We start from the raw sequence: 18,105 nt of genomic DNA, 5'->3' as shown, positions 1-18,105 counted from the left end.
TTCAAGTAGGTCCACTGAAATTTCTAGTTTCATTTTAATGTTATTAGTTACAGAAAACAAAATGCTAAGGACTTTAAACTTGTTAAAAATAAAAAATAATAATAAAAAGTGATTGAAAGTGACGTGATATACAGCCAAGTATGGTGACCCATACTCAGAATTTGTGCTCTGCATTTAACCCATCCAAAGTGCACAAACACAGCAGTGAACACACACCCGGAGCAGTGGGCAGCCATTTATGCTGCGGTGCCCGGGGAGCAGTTGGGGGTTCAGTGCCTTGCTCAAGGACACCTCAGTCATTGTATTGCCGGCCCGAGACTCAAACCCACAACCTTAGGGTTAGGAGTCAAACTCTCTAAACATTAGGCCACGACTTCCCCTAAACATTTATAAAAGCAAGTATAAAGAATGAAATAAAAAAAAAAAAACACACAAAAAAAAAACATGCAATATAAAGTAGATCAGTATACTGTAGTGTAAAAAAAAATGTGGTACAGTTTACAGCTTGCTAACAAAAATGATTTGTTTGGAGTTCCTGGTAGGTTCAATAAAATTTCTTTCATTTTAATGTCCCTGAGAGAAGTCCTTGATTTTCAGTGCTATAGCCTGGGCCTTTGAGACAGGACATGGCAGCAGCGGAAGTCGAGGGGGACCCATTGCTAACCCTGACACTTCACTCATCACCTGCTTATTCACGGACACATCAAAACCTGCAGAGCATAAATAATGATGAAAACTTCCTTGCAATAATATGCACAACACCACCAAAAACAAGTCTTACCGACACTGTTCAAATGTATTTTTTTTTTAATTTAGCAAGGATGCATTAAACTGGTTTAAATGACAGTAAAGATATTTATCATCTTACAAAATATTCCCACTTTAAAAAATGTTGTTTTCTTTAACTTTCTATTCATCAAAGAATCCTAAAAAATTAACCACTCTTTCCACATAAATATTAAGTGGCAACATTTCAACACTGATAATAAAAAGAAATGTTTCTTGAGCAGCAAATTGCATATTGCAATGATTTGTAGGATCATGTGACACTGAAGACTGGAGTATTGACACCGAAAATTCAGCTTTACCATCACAGGAATGAACTTCATTTAAAAAAATATATTAATATAGAACAGTTATTTTAAATTATAATAATATTTCACAATATTACTATTTTTATTTTATTTTAATCAAATAAATGTAGCCTTGGTAAGCATAAAACAGTAAAGAAATCCAAACATTTGAAAGGTAATGTGTGTGGAAAACAATCAACTCACCAAGGTTCTTAGCAAATGTGATAACTTCCATAAATTCAAACTGTAAACAGAAAAGCAAAGTGTTAATTTCTGTAGTTAAAATAATATTAAGTCATTAAACATGAAATCATGCTGATAAAATAAAGTCCAAAAGCACCACTAAATGAGAATTACACATGTAACATGGGATGAAGGATGTACTGTACCTGCAGGGCTCTGGTCTGCATGTGGTTGCCATTATCAAAAGCAACAAGCATCTTGTTCACGATGCATCCGAGGTAGTTATATGTGCTGCAGAGAACAGAGAGAGTGTTGCATGATCTTCAGCAAAGCATTATGTAGAACTGAAGTTTTTAAGCTACAAATGTGTCGAGCAGGTACTGGTTTTGCTGTAATCTATTGTCAAACCATAACCATTATATCTAACATATGTATTATACACATATGGTGAATTATTCCTTTAAACTAATAATGGAATACAAAACTGAGGTTACACTAATGCCAATAAGCAAATCAGTAAATTAGCCACAGGAGACACTGAATGACAGAATGCAAGAACCAGATTGACACCACAGCAGGAAAAACAGTGAATGGTCATGAATTCGTGTCAACTGAGGCCAGAAAAATTGTTATAGGATGGCGTGATGTTGGCACTTACCTCCCAACTGCTCCATGAACACCTAATACCAAAGCTCCCAAGAGTTGCTGCGAAACAAAGTGTCAAGCTAAGTATATAAAATTAAAACCACAAATTATTTCAGTGTTATAGTATGGGGCCGTTGAATGTTTGAATCTGATTGGCTGACGAACATTCTGAGGTGTGCAATTATTTTCTGGTAAACGCACGGGGAACGTAGTTCCAGGCAGCTCTATTGACCGCATTACAGTTCCATATCACTTCGCATAGTGAAACTGTAATAACAGAAATTATAGGACTAACAAAAACAATAACATGACAGACGATTTTCTGAAAGTAAATACACAACATTTCTCACTAGCGAGGTAATAACAACGAGGTGTAGAGACGCTGCTGCAGAACACTGTTGAGGGACGCACAGAGGTAGCCTAATCCACACAAGCACACCCGAGGTGTAACGGCCACTCCGCTCGGGTGTGCATTATTTTTCTAATAATTCAACGGCCCGGATTCAATTATTCCTTACTTAGTCTATCAGGAATAATGCACTAGATGAACAAGTAAGGGGATTTCATACCTCATCTACTCCGAACAGGACGGACCAGTTATGGGACTGACTGTAACAGACACACTGCCCGAGATCCCTCAGGTCTGTCCCAGTGTATTTCACTCCCTGAAATGAGGGGATCACCTGCTCTATCCCATTTAGCACATCAGCCGCATCGACTGAAAAAATAAAGGAAAAACAGAGACTGGACTACAGGAGGAACTAAAAGTCAATCTCTCACATGGGAATATGACTCATTCTGTACTATGCAAAGAATTTACAAAGTCGTCAGTGTTTTGACTGCCAGTAATGATGACGTGTAGGAGCTGCACTTACATGCAACACCAGTCATGCTTGGAATATGATAATAATACATCGGAAGATCTGGAGCAAAGGTGCTCACTTCCTTTATAAACAACCTCAATGCATCTGTGAAAAGAGGAAGAGCAATTAAAAGCACAGTTGGAAATACCTTTTACAAAAAAAATAATTATGCAGTGTTTAGAAAACGGGGTTAAAACCTGCATTAACGGGTTTGAAATATGAAGGAGAGATTACTGCTATGCCATCGGCCCCTATACTGGCAGCATGCTGAGCCTGAGGGAAAGTAAAAAACATACATTCAGCATTTTTAAAGTCACGAGAAGGGAACTAGCGTTTTATCTGCACATGCTGAAACACGAATGGATAAGCAATAAATGAGATGAAAAGTGTTTGTTGGGCTGCTGTTACGAAAATGGAGATGTGTATTAATAAAAGTGGTATATGCAGGAAAATGCTGAATAAAAGGGGTTGTGAAGCAGTGTGCTCACCAGTTCTTGAGAGTCTTTTATACTCATGCAGCCAACATGAACAATCACTTGCTCAAGCCTGAACACACACACAGTAATTTTATGAGGGGGGAAAAATAATGAAGGTATGTATTGCGGTGTTTTGTCAACTATGGACACTTTGAGCCTTTTAGAAAAGACTTTGGGGACTTTCAGAAAATAAACTTGCTTTTTTCCTCAAACATCATTAACATTTCCACCACATATGCAGCTGAACGGCTAGCAACACCACAGTCAAGAAGCTGATTCACAAGAAATATACGGATAAATAACATTCTGTGTTGGAAAAGACATTTTAATAGAATTAAAATTAAAAGACTGTGATGATAAATCCTCGATAGTTTTTCATATTTGTTTTTTTTTGTCATTTTAAATGTATGTACATTTATAACACTATTCTTTGTACTATATCACCTTTGCATCAAATTACAAAAAACTAGTTAACACTAATGCGAGGGTGTTTCTTATGCCGCGTCTATGGGAGGGACGGTAAATTTGACATCTCTTCTGACTGTCGATATCAGTCTCTCTCAATTTTTTCCTTTTTTTGAAAGTCATGAAAACACTATCTTGGAATTATTATTATTATTATTATTATTTTTGGCTATCTGAGCAAATGGGAATGCAAAAAATACATCTGTGGTACTCTCCCATTCACTTCTTGTGTTTTTCTGTTAACATTTTGTCAAAAACATTGTTAGTTTTACAACCCTTGTCCCATTATACAGGCGTTGTAGCCATTGCCCATTCTCCAATAGCTGAATAAACACTATAAATATGAGATAACTCACTTGTCCTTTCCATGTTGGCACCACGCTGCAGCAAGCTGCTTCCTTTCGTCCACGGTTAGAGAACAGCCCTCACCTGTTGTGCCATTAACTACCAAAAAGTTTAGATAACAAATAAGTTTAGATTCCAAATAATAGCAATGAGAAAAACAAGCTGCCTTATTCCCCAAAACCTTTGATGAAATGAATAGGTTTGACTTACTGAACACACTCTTGACATTCTGCTTCTCTATTAGGTAATCAATGTATGGTCCAATTACAGAGAGATTGATCTCCCTAAAAGCAGCAAAGATGAAGAACAAATCAATGGCCAGATCACTGGATACAAGGCGTATGTTTCAGTAACACTTTTATTGAGGAATGACATATTTCACCCTTCTGCAGTGAGTGGTGTGAATGTAGCTGCCACGAGCCCAGTGAGCTTTTTTATGCTTCGAGACATCTCTGCATACACAACAACAACAACACTGAGAAAACGTCAATTACACTAAAGCCCGAGCAATTACATCTTAATTCATTCATTAAATACAAGACAGTCGCTTACCTTCTCTCTCGTTTGCTAAAAGTGTTTAATGAGCTCTGGCAGTAAAGTTAATCACCTGACAGCCACTGCACCTTTTTTTTTCTTTCTTTTTCTGACAATCACTGCACTGACCGTCGTACTGTGCGTGCAAGTCACGTCACTGCACGAGACAATCATGTGAGGCATGCTTATTAGGAAGCGCGCGCAAACTTGTCGCTACCTGTTGTTTTCATACAGTATATGGTTGCTAGTGCTACATCTTGAAAAGTATAATACGTGAGAAACCAGGCAGTTACTTTATTTAGTGGACCCGTATGCATTGTATTAAGAAATGTGTTGTAATGAATAGGCTACATACAGTGTGCTGGGTTTGAATTCTCTAATTTCTTATTGAATTAATCGAATAAAATATTTCTTAAAATACGCAGTTTCATGCTCTCGCCTAGTTAGGTGACATTATTCTGTAGTTCACAAACAAAATTCGCGTCCTAGTAATAAAATATGTATCATGTCAGAAGGACATTGCGGCTGGAGTAATAAGAGATGTAATTTGGACAAAGTCCGTTTCTAACCGCGTACATATCTAGTAAACTAAATGTATTAACAATTGTATTACAATAATTAAAGAATGACATGTAAAGCAGACACTTATATAAAGTGCAATCTTTGTAAGATGCATAACAGAAAATATTAGTATGTTATTAATATTGTAACTATTGTAATACTGTAACACATTTAGATTTACATGTTTTTACTCTATACTGAGATTCTACTATTTCACTGTTTCTATACGGTTGTTTTGTATTTTATCACACTTGATTATTTGTGTGTGTGTGTGCTGGGATATGTTAATCAGATTTCACATATTACGTACAAACAGAACTAATTTTTCTAAAAAAAAAATTAAAATAAAATGTTGTCAAATTATTAAGGACATTATCACACGATCACACTGAAGAATGTATATAACGCATAGATATTTTTATTTATATATTTATTTAAAAATATTTACAAAAAAATACAAATTTTCTCAAACACACACACAAAAAAAAATAATTATGAAAGGAATTCAAGGCAGACATATGAAGTGTACTTTTAGTAAGGTATAACAAAAAAACGTTAATATTTTAGTAATATTTCCGGATTGATTTTCAAGGCATGATGGGAAATGTAGTTTTTGCACTACACCGTAAACGGGGCGTGTACTCGGCGCTACCCGGATGCGGATGTTGCCGTCCTCCTATGATAAGGCGTAAGACGGGTGATGATACACTCGGCGATTGTGAGAGATAGACCTCTGGCCTTTCTATTATACCTGCTATCAAATCACTTTTAAAACAGAATATTTTGTATTTATCGGAATCGGGGAGCTGAATGGACTTTCTAATCACTCATGGATGATCGAAGAACAGATTTAAAAATGTCTTTCCGCTAGTTACAGCAGCGTTTCTCCCTCAATAACATATATGCAGTAACGTTAGTACCGAACTGTCATCTACGGGTTAGTCGGCGAGCTAAACAACAAAGCGAGACGGGTTACGGAATCTCTTTTTTTTTCAGCATATCATCTTGACAATCCCAACAACAACAAAAAATTGCTGCATATTTTATTTTATGAAAACGCCGCATCATTTTCTTCAAGGTTTAAACTTGTTTTCATTACCACGAAGATGGGATTGGGACCCGCATACTATCTAACTAATTGCTGTCAGTTCTAGTAGGATCAATACGATTCTTTCTGTCCTTTCTGCGGATGTAAACTGATGATCGTGTCACCCATGGAGATGGTTGCTATTAGAAACGAAGCATCTTTTTCCATAGCCCCATCTGGAGCTCCTCTTGAGCCTGTCTCTGCTGGGGATCTAGAGTGATGTAGTTTTGTTGTTGTTTTAAAGGTGATGAGAGTAGCATGCAGACGTGTCACATGGGTGCCAACGTGTTATCAAGGTGACAGGCAGGTGAGACAACAACAGCTGGCTGAGTAACACTAACGACAGGACGTGTGCGTTCCTCTGAGGAAAATTAGACTTGATCCGTTCTTCCTTAGTTAATTCGTAGCAGACACTAGAAGCATCTCAGAAATGCACCTGAGCTGCATTCATCCAAGTGAGACGATTAGATAAGAACAGGAACTGTAAAGTTTTTGAGCTGGAACAGTGAATGTATTCAAATGCTGTGGGTGTTACTTAATCTGCTCTGCGTTATATTTTTTGACATTAAATTTAAAAATGATGGACCAGAGGTGGAAGAACTCTAACTTGGTGCTAAATAAACACATCTAAGACCGGAAAGAGTCGACTCAGACACCTGCGTAAGGTGTTTTCATCTGCTTGAAGTCCATTGTGAAACCAGTGGATTCGAGCCATGTGGATGCTTCATTCTGCAACAATGTTGCCTGCTTTTTTGCTGCTGTTTTTTATGGGAACCTCCAGCAGGTTGTCCGAGGCCATGAGTAGAGATGAGAAGAATAAACTGAGGTATGGGTCTATGTGAGGACACATGAAATTATGAATTGCTTGCTATATGATTTTAAAAAAATGTTGTTTTTTTACTCAAGAAATGCCTTTGCTTCTCAGGAACCAAGTGCTGGAAATGTTTGACCACGCTTATCAAAACTACATGGTATGTACACAGTGACTAATAACTCTTCTTGTTGACAGTTGGGTACAAGGATATGTTAATGCTACTGTTCCATCAGGATCCAAAGTCTTGTGTTTAGTTTATATATGTTTTTGGAAGTCTTTTATGCTTACCAGGGCTGCGTTCATTTGAGTAAAAATACAGTAAAATCATTAATATTGTGAAATATTATTAAAATAAAATAAAAAGTTTTCTGTTTTAATATATATTACAATTTAATTTATTTCTGTGATGGAGAAAGCCTTCAGGGTTACAAATCATTCTAATATGCTGATTTGGTGCTCAAGAAAAATCTTGTCTGTTGTCAATGTTGAAAACAGTTGTGCTTCTTAATATTTTTGTGAAAACTGTGATACATTTTTCTGAGGATTCTCTGATGAATAGAACAGCATTTATTTGAAATAGAAACCTTTTGTAACATTATAAATGTTTTAACTGTCACTTTTGATATATTTAATGCATTCCTCATGAACAAAAGTATTATTATACTTTAAAATATATCTTACAATCAATTTTTAAACAAACAAAAAAAAATCATTACACAAGTAAGTTCTGAGTGATGACAATTACTCACCACAGGTTTAGGGATTGGTTTATTTTAAGATGCATGTAATTATGCATAATTTATTGTTATGAGTATGAATACTGTAAATACACATGACAAGTGTAACTACAGCACATTAAAATAGGTGTTACTGCATTTCTTTCTTCTATGAAACACACACACGCAAAAAGATTTCAATTTTTTTTGGTCCATACAATGAAAGTCAGTCAAGTGTTGTTTTGTAAATATTCTTTAAAATATCTTCAAGTTCCGCAGAAGAAATAAAGTATATAAATTTGGAAAGACACGAATATGAGTAAATGAAGCCAGGATTTTAATTTAAAATATTCGGTTAACATTGCTAGTTTGCCAATAAATTTTTCTTACCAGTGTAAAATACTTCCCAGAAGCCTCTGTTGTTCTGTAAGCAGGTTGGAAACATAGGACGTGTGAAATGGAAATGTGATAACCTGCAGTTTAAAAAAACAAACAAAAAAAAACTGGAGGGTGGCGAAGATGGGGGAGGCAGATTAATGTTTGAGAGAACAGCATTATGATTAAAATCAGCCCGATTTCATCACATTTCATCTCGATTCTTCTCATTTTGACAGGACCATGCCTACCCCGCAGATGAGCTGATGCCTTTGACTTGCCGTGGGAGAGTACGTGGATTAGAGCCCAGTCGAGGGGATGTAGATGATGCCCTGGGGAAGTAAGTCAGTTGGAAAGAAAATAAAGATAGAGACATGTAGAAATGTCTTTTTATCGATTTCTTTTTAAAGGAACGACAGAGATGAAAACATGTTTTTCTGTTCCTTCAGGTTCTCCCTCACTCTCATCGACACTCTTGACACTCTTGCGGTGAGTAACATCTCAAACAGAACTTGAAACCTCATACAAACACTCATATGTACAGTCAAACCCGTGGTTGTTTGCTCATAACCTGCTCTAACATCTCACAGCTGTTAAATAAGACGGCGGAGTTTGAGAAGGCGGTGAGGAGAGTGGTGACGGATGTACGGTTGGATAATGACATTGTGGTGTCTGTATTTGAGACCAACATCCGGGTGCTGGGGTGAGTAACACATCCCTGTCAGAGTTCCAAAATGGGCTGACAGAGTAAAAGACTACATTTTCAAACCTATAGTAAATTGTGGCCGTTTTGGTTGTGTAAAACTTTACTGATCTCCATAGTGGACTGCTGGGAGGCCATTCTATGGCTGTCATGTTGAAAGAAAGTGGCCGAATGCTCTGGTACCAGGATGAGCTGCTGCACATGGCCAAAGATCTTGGACTCAGACTGCTGCCTGCATTTAACACCAGCAGTGGCCTGCCTTACCCTAGAGTGAGTGAATGCACACATGTACATGCATTGCATTTACAATATGAATGATTAAAATGTCATCACTGGAATTATAATATGTCTCTCTTTGGGCTTTTTTTTTTCATCTTGTTTGCGAGTGATAATCTCTATGCCTATACACACACACACACATTCAGATGATCTCGAATCTGTATTTTGAATTTTCTTTTCTGATGGCTGTCAGAAGTCAAAAACGGGCATCTTAACTGTTTTCGACATTAAAAGAAATGTTACTTGAGCGCCAAATCATCATATTAGAATGATTTCTGAATGAACATGTGACACTGAAGACTGAAGTAATGGCCATCACAGAAATAAATCACATTTTAAAACATATTAAAATGCAAAACATGAATTTTTAAATCGTAATAATATTACTGTTTTTTACTGTTTTTTTTTTTTTATTCAAAAGAATTTGGATCCTGCATTTACAGGTGAATCTGCGTTTTGGAGTCCGGGGACCCGAGACTCGTACAGGCACTGAGACGGACACCTGCACTGCCTGTGCCGGTACAATCATTCTAGAATTTGCAGCCTTGAGCCGCTTTACTGGGGACCCCACATTTGAGGTAAAATGGCTAAATGTTGGAAATGTGAACAAATGTTACAGTTTTTGATAGTACATTCAGAAATTACCTTATATATCCTCAAGATTATTTTTTATCGGGTACTTGTTTAACCTCCAGAGAAATGTTTGAAAACTGTGCATTTTGTATTAATCATGTTGACTAGAGCACCTAAGGTCATCGAGCTAGTAGAAATACTGCTGTGATTGTTTCATAACAAACTGACAATGAAGCACTAACATCATCTCAGCCTGAAGTGTTGATTCCTGGAATGTTTGTACACATTCTGTCTACAGAATTATAGCCCAGATCTCTTATAACATAACTGTGCCGTCTGTAAGACAAAGACAACATTAGCGTGACTCGTTGTGCACTATGAAATGTATTATGAGGTCAGGAATGTTCTCACTGTGTGTGGTGAAAGAGACTAACCCATTAGTAAATCTATTAAAGTAGGCCACCATTCAGGTGTTGCTGTCCTGTTGTATTGTTTACAGGCTCATGCGAGAAGAGCTCTTGACTTCCTTTGGGAAAAGAGACAGAGGAACAGTAATCTAGTGGGAACGACCATCAATATCCACTCAGGAGAGTGGGTGCGCAGGGGTGAGACTGAATCATACACAACAACCCACCCAAAACATGAAACAGATGCGCTTATATACAGACAAATTAGGGAAAAGTCAAGTCTGAATCATGATGCTTATTGTAATTGTTCCCTTAACAGACAGCGGAGTTGGGGCAGGCATAGATTCCTATTATGAGTACTTACTGAAGGCTTATATATTACTGGGAGATGATCAATTTCTGCAGCGCTTTAACACTGTGAGTATCTGTCGTTCTTTTTTTAAAGTCATTATAATCATGTAATAGCTTGCAGCACCACTGAAATGAATCTCCTTTTCAGCTTGCATCACCTTATTTTTTACTCCAAAATCCAATCCAGTCAATCCCAGATGGACAATTTGTTTTCTTTTAAATGACTTGCAAACACAATTTCATTTTGACTTTAAAGATACTCCATCCACTTCTATTCATGTGTAGAATTTTTTCTTTTGTCACGAGCTGAAATTACGTATTATTAAAATATTCTGAAAAGTATTTCGACCAATTAAAGATCTTAACATCACAGACTGGTCTCTTGGCTAATATCAAAATTGAATGTAAACTTTTAAGAAAGTTGGTTGGTTAGTAGTATTGAAGGAAACTAAATTGTATATTTGAATATTTTGTTTTGTATTTACTGTTTTATTTTAGCTAGAGTAGATTGTGTATTTTAACATTTAGAATTATTTTTATATTCCATTTATTTTGATAAGCTGGAGTAGAATGTATCTTTTAATGTATGATTTGTTATTTTCTAAAAAAAAGTATAGCTTTTATTTGTGTATATTTATTTATTATTAATTTATTATTTGTTTATTTTAGTAGACTGGAGTATCTTGTATATTTTAACATTTTGAATTATTTTATATATATTGCATTATAGCATTATTTTATTCACCTCAGAAGCCCTGGAACGTGACATTATATTTTGTTTCCCACAGTTGTAGGATCCACAATAATTTTTACATGTAATCTAGTATGACTCGGATATTAGTTTTTGTCTGCAGTGATGTAGCTGGTCTCATGAATTTTGTTTGTTTGGCATATATTTCAGCACTATGCATCCATTATGAAGTACATCAGCCAACCTCCTCTGCTACTGGACGTCCACATCCACAAACCCCTGCTGCCAGCTCGCACCTGGATGGATTCCTTGCTTGCCTTTTTCCCTGGATTGCAGGTGAGTAATCAGTTGTTGTCTGGGTCTCATTCATTGATGAAAGTCCAAACCTAAGAGCTCTGTTCTTCTCTGCTCATTGCAGGTATTAAAGGGGGATATCCGGCCAGCCATAGAGACACATGAAATGCTTTATCAGGTTACCAAGAAACACAACTTCCTCCCTGAGGTAGATCCTCTTTTCTGCTGTCTGTCTTTTAAATTTCATCACTTTCTGTGGTTTACAAACTCTTCTTGACTTTGTCCCACCCCCTCACGTACTGTCTCGCCAGGCCTTCACCACTGATTTCAGGGTTCACTGGGCCCAGCACCCCCTGCGGCCAGAGTTTGCAGAAAGCACCTACTTCCTCTATAAGGTACAGAGATGTCACTGAGTTCTCAATATAACATCTCCTTCACTCTCATAATTTTCCTTCTCATCCTCCTGCAAATGTGACCTCCTTCCACTGCATTGCTCCTGCAGTAGTGCATCCGACCATGTACTTTAATGTTGTGAACCATTGAGACAATACAAATGATTTATTTTCTCCAAAGGCTACCAGAGATCCATATTATCTGGAGGTGGGCCGCACCATACTGGAGAACCTGAACCGGTTCGCTCGGGTTCCCTGTGGCTTTGCCGCTATGAAGGACGTGAGGACAGGGAGTCACGAGGATCGGTAAGAGCAGGAGTTTGTGGGTATTTAAAGCGGATGTTGGTTTTTGTGAAATGTTTTTGTACAAATAGTTTGAGTGGATTTTGTGAAGGGAGCGTTTATGAGTAAAGAGTGGGCGACAGGCTGTCTCATGCCATATTTATTTCTCTTCATCACCACCCACTTGTTTCAGCATGGACTCATTTTTCCTGGCGGAAATGTTTAAGTACCTGTTCCTGCTGTTTGCTGAGGAGGAGGATTTGCCTTTTAACGTGGAGGACTACATCTTTACCACAGAAGCTCATCTGTTGCCTCTTTCCCTCTCCACTGCTTCAAACTCACAGGCGCCCACTTTGGTCAACAATATGGTACTGCACATCAGCGTTAAACTATTTGTGTGCTTTAAGGCCCGGTTTCACAGATGGGCTTATCTTAAGCCAGGCCTAAGCCTTAGTTAAATTAAGATATTTAAGCAACTTTTATAAAAATGCCTTAGAGGGAAACGTTACATGTGTGCATTTTGAGACAGAACAATAAAACTGACATTTTTAAGATATGTCAGAGCAAGATATTTTCAGTTGAGACAGCTCAAACATGCATTTTAATCTGGGACTAGCCTTAAGCCATGTCTGTGAAACCGGGGGTAAATCTATCAAATGTTGATGTACTATCTTTCTGTCACCCCAGGCTGGAGAGGAGCTTGATGACTCAAATTTTGAGTGGACTTGCCCTAACACCCGCCTACTCTTTCCTGATCCCGCCTTCCCACGCAATCTCCGCGAACCAATCAGGAGCGCGGTGGATAAGAGTTGTCCACACCCGACCACTCATCGGTGAGAAAGTGATATAACCAGCTGGTCTATGTTTAAATAGCATTTATGTAATTTTGTGTTATTTAAATTAGATATGTAACTTGCATATATTGTTTAGAATTAAGTTTCAGCTATAATATCAGATGCTATATTTTGAAAAAAACAGGTGCTCAGGTTGAAATGATAAGAAGTTTTTAAGAAGATATTTGATGATTTCTTTTCATCTGTCTTTTGTAGAGATCCTGGTATGGGCCGTCCTCCTCTTAGAGCTCAAGACTTCATGGCCAATAACCCTGAACATCTGGAGCTGCTAAGGCGGATGGGTGTGAGTCTCATCCATCTGAAGGATGGCAGAGTACAACTTGTTCAACACGCCACACAGGTATCATGCAAACCAAGCAAGCCTTTGACTTTTTTACACTCTAAACCTGTTGGCTTACATTCTGTAATCTGTATTTTGTTTGAATAAACTATTTTATTTGTATTAAGGCTGCAGTTATAAACAAAACTCATGTAAAAAAATGACTGAAAATATACGGCGTGCTACACTGCCCAGCAATGTCCAGTGTTGTGACGCTCAGCTCAATATTCCGCTCTATGAATGTGCGTTCTGCTCATGTACCGCTCATGCTCACCGAAAAGTCCACTGAACTTAATAAACATAATATATTGATATTTGATATTCAAACAAAATTTTCCCTTTCTTCCTGACTACAGGCGGTGAGCGCAGTCGCTGCAGAAGACGGCATGCGTTTCATGCAGGAAATGATGGAGCTGTCCAGCCAGCAGCAGAAAGAGCAGCTTCCTCCACGAGCTGTTCAGATCATTTCGCCCCCCTTTTTTGGTAGAGTGGTTCTGACTGCAGGCCCTGCGCAGTTTGGAATGGATCTTTCTAAAAGCAGTTCTGGAGTGAGTATGATTAACTGTGAGCTTTTATTATGAACTTTCTCACTGTTTTGGCTATTTCTGTGTTGCTCTTGGTTTGTTTTTGCTACAGGGGATAAATTTTTTTAGTCATGTTACACTCTGTATTTTGTTCTTTTTTCCCTCTCCCTCAGGTGCGTGGGTTTGTTACCATTGCAGAGCCCTATAACGGCTGTTCTGTGTTGAGTAACGGTGAGATTGTGGCAGGCCGCATTGCTCTGCTGCAGAGAGGCCAGTGCATGTTTGCAGAAAAGGCCAGGCACATTCAGAAAGCTGGGGCCATTGGAGGCATTGTCATAGGTGAGACATGTTTCAGGGAGTCAACAGTTAAAGTTATCTAATTCAGGAATTTTCAATACATTCGATGCCAGTGTCCCCTAAATGTAATGATTTCCTTACAAAGAACTTAAATAGGTGTCCTTTATATTGTTACCGAAACCCAAGCAAATTGTTAAAATATATTCTGGAAAATATTTAGGTTTTATTAAGTTGAGTGTATTTTCCCCCCATTAATGTTACTTGTGAAACTGGTAAATTCAGATTCGTTGATATAACACTTTTCATGCTAAATATTTTTCTAAAGCAGTTTTACAGTTACGTTGACAGCCTCAAAATCAGCTCTTTAGTATTTTTTTTCCCTCTCTTATTTTCCACTGCCCCACCTAAAACCCTCTTGCGGGCCCCTGGGGCCCCCTAGACCCCTGTTTAGAAACCATTGTTCTAGTTAATTGCTTATATTTGACCTTGGCCACTTAAAATGATTTATTATAATATTTTAATTGCCTTTGTACCTGTGCTATTCTAGTGTTATTAATATTCTATTAAAATATTTATTAATGTTTTGAATTAGCTTCATTTTTTTATGTATTTTCAGTTTTCAGTGTAGTTTTAGTAATTTTATGTAATTTTTATTCTTTTTTTTATTTCAGATTAACTGTAATGTATTCTTACTTTAGTACTTTAACTTCAACTTTTTTTTTATTTTAGTTAATTGCCAAGACAACATTTTTCATCAAAAATTCCGCTTTTAATTTATTTCAAATTTTTTAATTAGCGAAAATGATTTTTAATAGTTTTAGTTAACAATATCAACACTGTTTTGTAAAGAATAAATCAGTCTTGGTATTAATCGCTCTCTTTTTTTTGTCACTTCTGTTTAGATGACAATGAGGGCAGCAGCAGTGATACAGCCCCATTGTTCCAGATGGCGGGAGATGGGCGGAACACTGATGATGTCACTTTACCACTCCTCTTCCTGTTCCACAAAGAGGGCAACATTCTATTGGAGGCTCTAAAGGAGTACAGGGAGGTGGAGGTGCTGCTCAGCGATAAAGCTAGAGACAGAGGTGAGATGCTTTCTGAGACAGAATATGAAAAGATGTTAATATTTGAGGAAGGTGGAACACGTTGCATCATCTACTTTCATTCCTTTTTAATTATTATTCTTCCTTTTATTACTCTTTCCCTCTGCGTTTATAACTTTTTTCCCTTTCCACTACTTTTTCCCTACTTTCTTACTTGGATGAGCAGAATCCATATTTAAGGGGAAAGCCCTGCCGGGCGCCCTGTTGGATGGCAGTAAGTACCCCTCCTCTATGGGTTTCCCTTCATGCATCGAACCCAGTGTTTTTAATGATGCTTAAATACAGGTGTTAATGAAGTCTAAAACATTTTGAACTAATCCACTTATGACCACTTCCCAGAGGTAGTCGAAAAAACTAATTTGCAGCCACAAAAGACTACCTACTTTCTGCCCACTGATCTAACATGTCAGCACTATTGGACGTGCTTTGCAAAAGTATAACTTGGCATACCCACAAAATACGAGTGTGATGAAACAAGAGGGGAGGGTCTGGACAAAATCCGAGCACAAGGGGACACAGAAGATTTAAAACGCATAACAACAATGTTTAAATGGTAATGCATCTTGGCTGACTGCGGGTGAGCATATCACTAAAAATGCATAATTTAATACCAGGTATACATAGTGCATGTACAAGTAGTGTACAATAGAATATGTTACGATTCAATTTACAGCACCTTCATAAAGAAGAAAAATATAAAAAAGCCTGATGCACATTCTTTAGTCATCATTTTGTAGAAGAGGAGTTAAAAAATCTTGCTCTGACTAGAGTGACTTGAACGCACCTGATGTTGTAATTATGACTTCCCAACACTAATAGAGTGCTCAAAACTAAATGGACTAATTTGAAATGTGTTTTTATAATGGGGTTTTTCAGTTTATGAATAAAACAAGGTCCGTGGTAAATAAAATTGAAAATATTGAGACGTTTTGCTCTGCAGTGTAAATTACATATTGATACTAAGTAGATTCCTTGTGGTTCATTCAGCTGACCTCTTTTTGGTACGGATGGAGCAGAAGAGGAGGACTGCTCCACAGAGGAGAAAGACCACACTTCTCCTGCTTCTTCAGAACCTGTCCACCAATCTCAAGTCACTATTCAGGAACAGACAACAGACGACTCCGGCGTGGGACCAGAGTCTGTTCAGCCAGCGGAGGGACTTGGCAGTTACGTCCCCGTGGCCGTAGGGGAGGAGCCTGCGGTGGACGGAGACCACAGCAGCCAATCGGTGGACTCACTGATGGCTGATTGGGAGGAGGACTTGGAAGCGTTTAAGCAGATGGAGAAGGATGAGCTTTGACATTTCCCTCCATCCCGGACTCCATTAATATGTCCCAGCCATAGCACAGACTGAGAAATCATTTCTGTCGAATAGAGACGATATATCAGACAGGCGTGATTAAGAACTTAAGAATTTTCTATGGCCAGTTCTCAGGGGCTTTTTTCCGATTCACATCTTTCCTGTTTTCTTCAACTGAAAGCTGAAAAACTGTTATTGCAGATCTCACCCACACATAACCACTTGTCTCTTTCTCTACATGCCTAGGGTACACAATCACTCCTGTTTTTGTCTTCCTTCTAACAAATGGATTCCCTGATTATTGAAGCGCAGGCTTAAATAATCAGTGCTGATTAATCATCTGAGGGACTTATTAATTTAATGGCTGGTTTAACTGTGATGAATTGCTTTTTTGCAATAGAATTCATACTCGGTTCTTGTCTCAGTTCGCAGGGTCTAAAAAAAGGAAATACAAAAGAACTGTATGGAATGATATATGTGTATGTTTGAGTGTTTGTATGTATGCTTATTGTTTTTGATTAATAAGTCTGTGAGCCAAACAAACCCCCTGCAGTTCAAAAACGCTTCTTCCAGCATTCCGCATTAAGTATTTAACAGTCTTGTACATTCAGTCTAGCTAATGACTTTATGATGAGGTCAATGTTTTCAAAGAAAAGCATTTAAGGACCACGGATGACAACTTTGCATGTCAGTGACAGACTTTTTTTCCAAGGATGAAGGAGACATGCGAAGCATCCTGAAGGATCCGCCAGAGGGCACCATTGCTCCCAATAGCTAGTTAACTGACTGGGACGGGAGACCATGCCAAGGGCATCAAACGTGATAAGCTCAATAAAATTGATTGAAAATTTTAATATATGCCTCCTTTTTATTGGATAGGCTTTCTGTCACGTGGGATATTTATGGGGGAAGGGGGGACTTGATTACATTTTAGTTTTATGCATGTAATAAATTCATTCCCCCGTTCAAAGCAGCATTTAGTGTCAGTGATGCAGTAAAACCACACAACCTAAATATTTTATCCCCTGTATTCCCACTGAAAACACATTTTGTTGCGGAGTTTACCACAGAACAATATATACACAGAAAGAAACTATAATTTAAATAATATATACTTCCGTTCAAAAGTTTGAGGAGAGTAAGAATTAAAATAATAATAATAATAATGCTTTTATTCAACAAGGAAGCGTTAAAGTGACTTAGTGAATACTTTTACATTATTACAAACAAGAATCAAATAAATCGAGTAATGACTGCTGAAAATTAAGCTTTGCCATCACAAGAAACAAAGTACATTTTAAAATGTATTAAAATAAAAAAAATTGCAATATTCAGTTTTTACTATATTTCTGATAAGATAAAAGTTTTAAATCTTATCGACCCCAAACTTTTGAACGGAATAGTTTATATATCATTATAAATGCAAAAAAAAAACCGTATAAATGATAAAAAAAAAAAATACATGCATAAGGAGTTGCATAAAATATCACTGGTCTAAAAAATTCCTATAAATTATTGGCTTAAGACATGCAACTGGGGGGGGTGATAAATGGAAAATGTTTAGGATAATTTGAACAGTTCCTCCCCTCCTACGTC

The 18,105-nt window shown here is 37.5% G+C and overlaps 2 protein-coding genes across 6 annotated transcripts; one reads left to right on the top strand and one right to left on the bottom strand.

Annotated features, from left to right (window-relative positions):
• Positions 1-424: 424 nt before the first annotated feature.
• npl (N-acetylneuraminate pyruvate lyase (dihydrodipicolinate synthase)) lies at positions 425-4,755 on the bottom strand. Of its 3 annotated transcripts, none has more exons than XM_042762033.1 (12): positions 4,603-4,738; positions 4,433-4,525; positions 4,261-4,334; positions 4,062-4,149; positions 3,253-3,310; positions 2,962-3,037; positions 2,777-2,869; positions 2,471-2,619; positions 1,915-1,961; positions 1,463-1,547; positions 1,278-1,317; positions 425-710 (listed from the first exon to the last, which is right to left on the bottom strand). In XM_042762033.1, exons 2-12 carry the CDS (start codon positions 4,498-4,500, stop codon positions 565-567), a joined length of 924 nt encoding a protein of 307 aa, XP_042617967.1. In that variant the 5' UTR covers positions 4,501-4,525; positions 4,603-4,738; the 3' UTR covers positions 425-564. The 3 variants fall into 3 exon arrangements, with proteins under 3 accessions (XP_042617967.1, XP_042617966.1, XP_042617968.1); XM_042762032.1 differs by having other exon boundaries at positions 426-710; positions 4,433-4,502; positions 4,603-4,755; XM_042762034.1 differs by having other exon boundaries at positions 426-710; positions 4,257-4,334; positions 4,433-4,502; positions 4,603-4,721.
• A 1,053-nt stretch (positions 4,756-5,808) lies between these two features.
• On the top strand, positions 5,809-17,363 carry LOC109095466 (ER degradation-enhancing alpha-mannosidase-like protein 3). Of its 3 annotated transcripts, XM_019109190.2 has the most exons (21): positions 5,809-7,058; positions 7,158-7,203; positions 8,377-8,477; positions 8,587-8,626; positions 8,728-8,840; positions 8,960-9,110; positions 9,563-9,697; positions 10,192-10,297; positions 10,419-10,516; positions 11,352-11,477; positions 11,560-11,643; positions 11,747-11,830; positions 12,009-12,133; positions 12,303-12,477; positions 12,797-12,942; positions 13,159-13,303; positions 13,639-13,830; positions 13,980-14,145; positions 15,006-15,191; positions 15,376-15,423; positions 16,211-17,363. In XM_019109190.2, the coding sequence occupies exons 1-21, from the start codon at positions 6,946-6,948 to the stop codon at positions 16,507-16,509; spliced, it is 2,679 nt and encodes an 892-aa protein (XP_018964735.1). In that variant the 5' UTR covers positions 5,809-6,945; the 3' UTR covers positions 16,510-17,363. The 3 variants fall into 3 exon arrangements, with proteins under 3 accessions (XP_018964735.1, XP_018964736.1, XP_018964737.1); XM_019109191.2 differs by lacking the exon at positions 15,376-15,423 and having other exon boundaries at positions 5,810-7,058; XM_019109192.1 differs by lacking the exons at positions 5,809-7,058; positions 7,158-7,203; positions 8,377-8,477 and having other exon boundaries at positions 9,541-9,697.
• The last annotated feature ends 742 nt before the right edge of the window (positions 17,364-18,105 follow it).

The sequence above is a fragment of the Cyprinus carpio genome, chromosome A8 (genome assembly GCF_018340385.1).
Source record: "Cyprinus carpio isolate SPL01 chromosome A8, ASM1834038v1, whole genome shotgun sequence".
NCBI lineage: Eukaryota > Metazoa > Chordata > Actinopteri > Cypriniformes > Cyprinidae > Cyprinus > Cyprinus carpio.
The sequence above is the reverse complement of the archived record's forward strand: the minus strand, read 5'-3'. Positions and strand labels throughout refer to the sequence as shown.

What these genes read in the sequence shown, in the direction of transcription:
- npl (XM_042762032.1), bottom strand. Translation starts at nt 4,500, where the DNA reads ATGTCTCGAAGCATAAAAAAGCTCACTGGGCTCGTGGCAGCTACATTC. An exon ending in TAAAAGACTCTCAAGAACTG is followed by an intron (nt 3,038 to 3,252) that starts GTGAGCACACTG and finishes ACTTTCCCTCAG; the next exon opens with GCTCAGCATGCTGCCAGTAT. An exon ending in TTTCAAACCCGTTAATGCAG is followed by an intron (nt 2,870 to 2,961) that starts GTTTTAACCCCG and finishes CTCTTTTCACAG; the next exon opens with ATGCATTGAGGTTGTTTATA.
- LOC109095466 (XM_019109190.2), top strand. Translation starts at nt 6,946, where the DNA reads ATGTGGATGCTTCATTCTGCAACAATGTTGCCTGCTTTTTTGCTGCTG. An exon ending in GTGGCCTGCCTTACCCTAGA is followed by an intron (nt 9,111 to 9,562) that starts GTGAGTGAATGC and finishes CTGCATTTACAG; the next exon opens with GTGAATCTGCGTTTTGGAGT. An exon ending in CTGGGGACCCCACATTTGAG is followed by an intron (nt 9,698 to 10,191) that starts GTAAAATGGCTA and finishes TATTGTTTACAG; the next exon opens with GCTCATGCGAGAAGAGCTCT.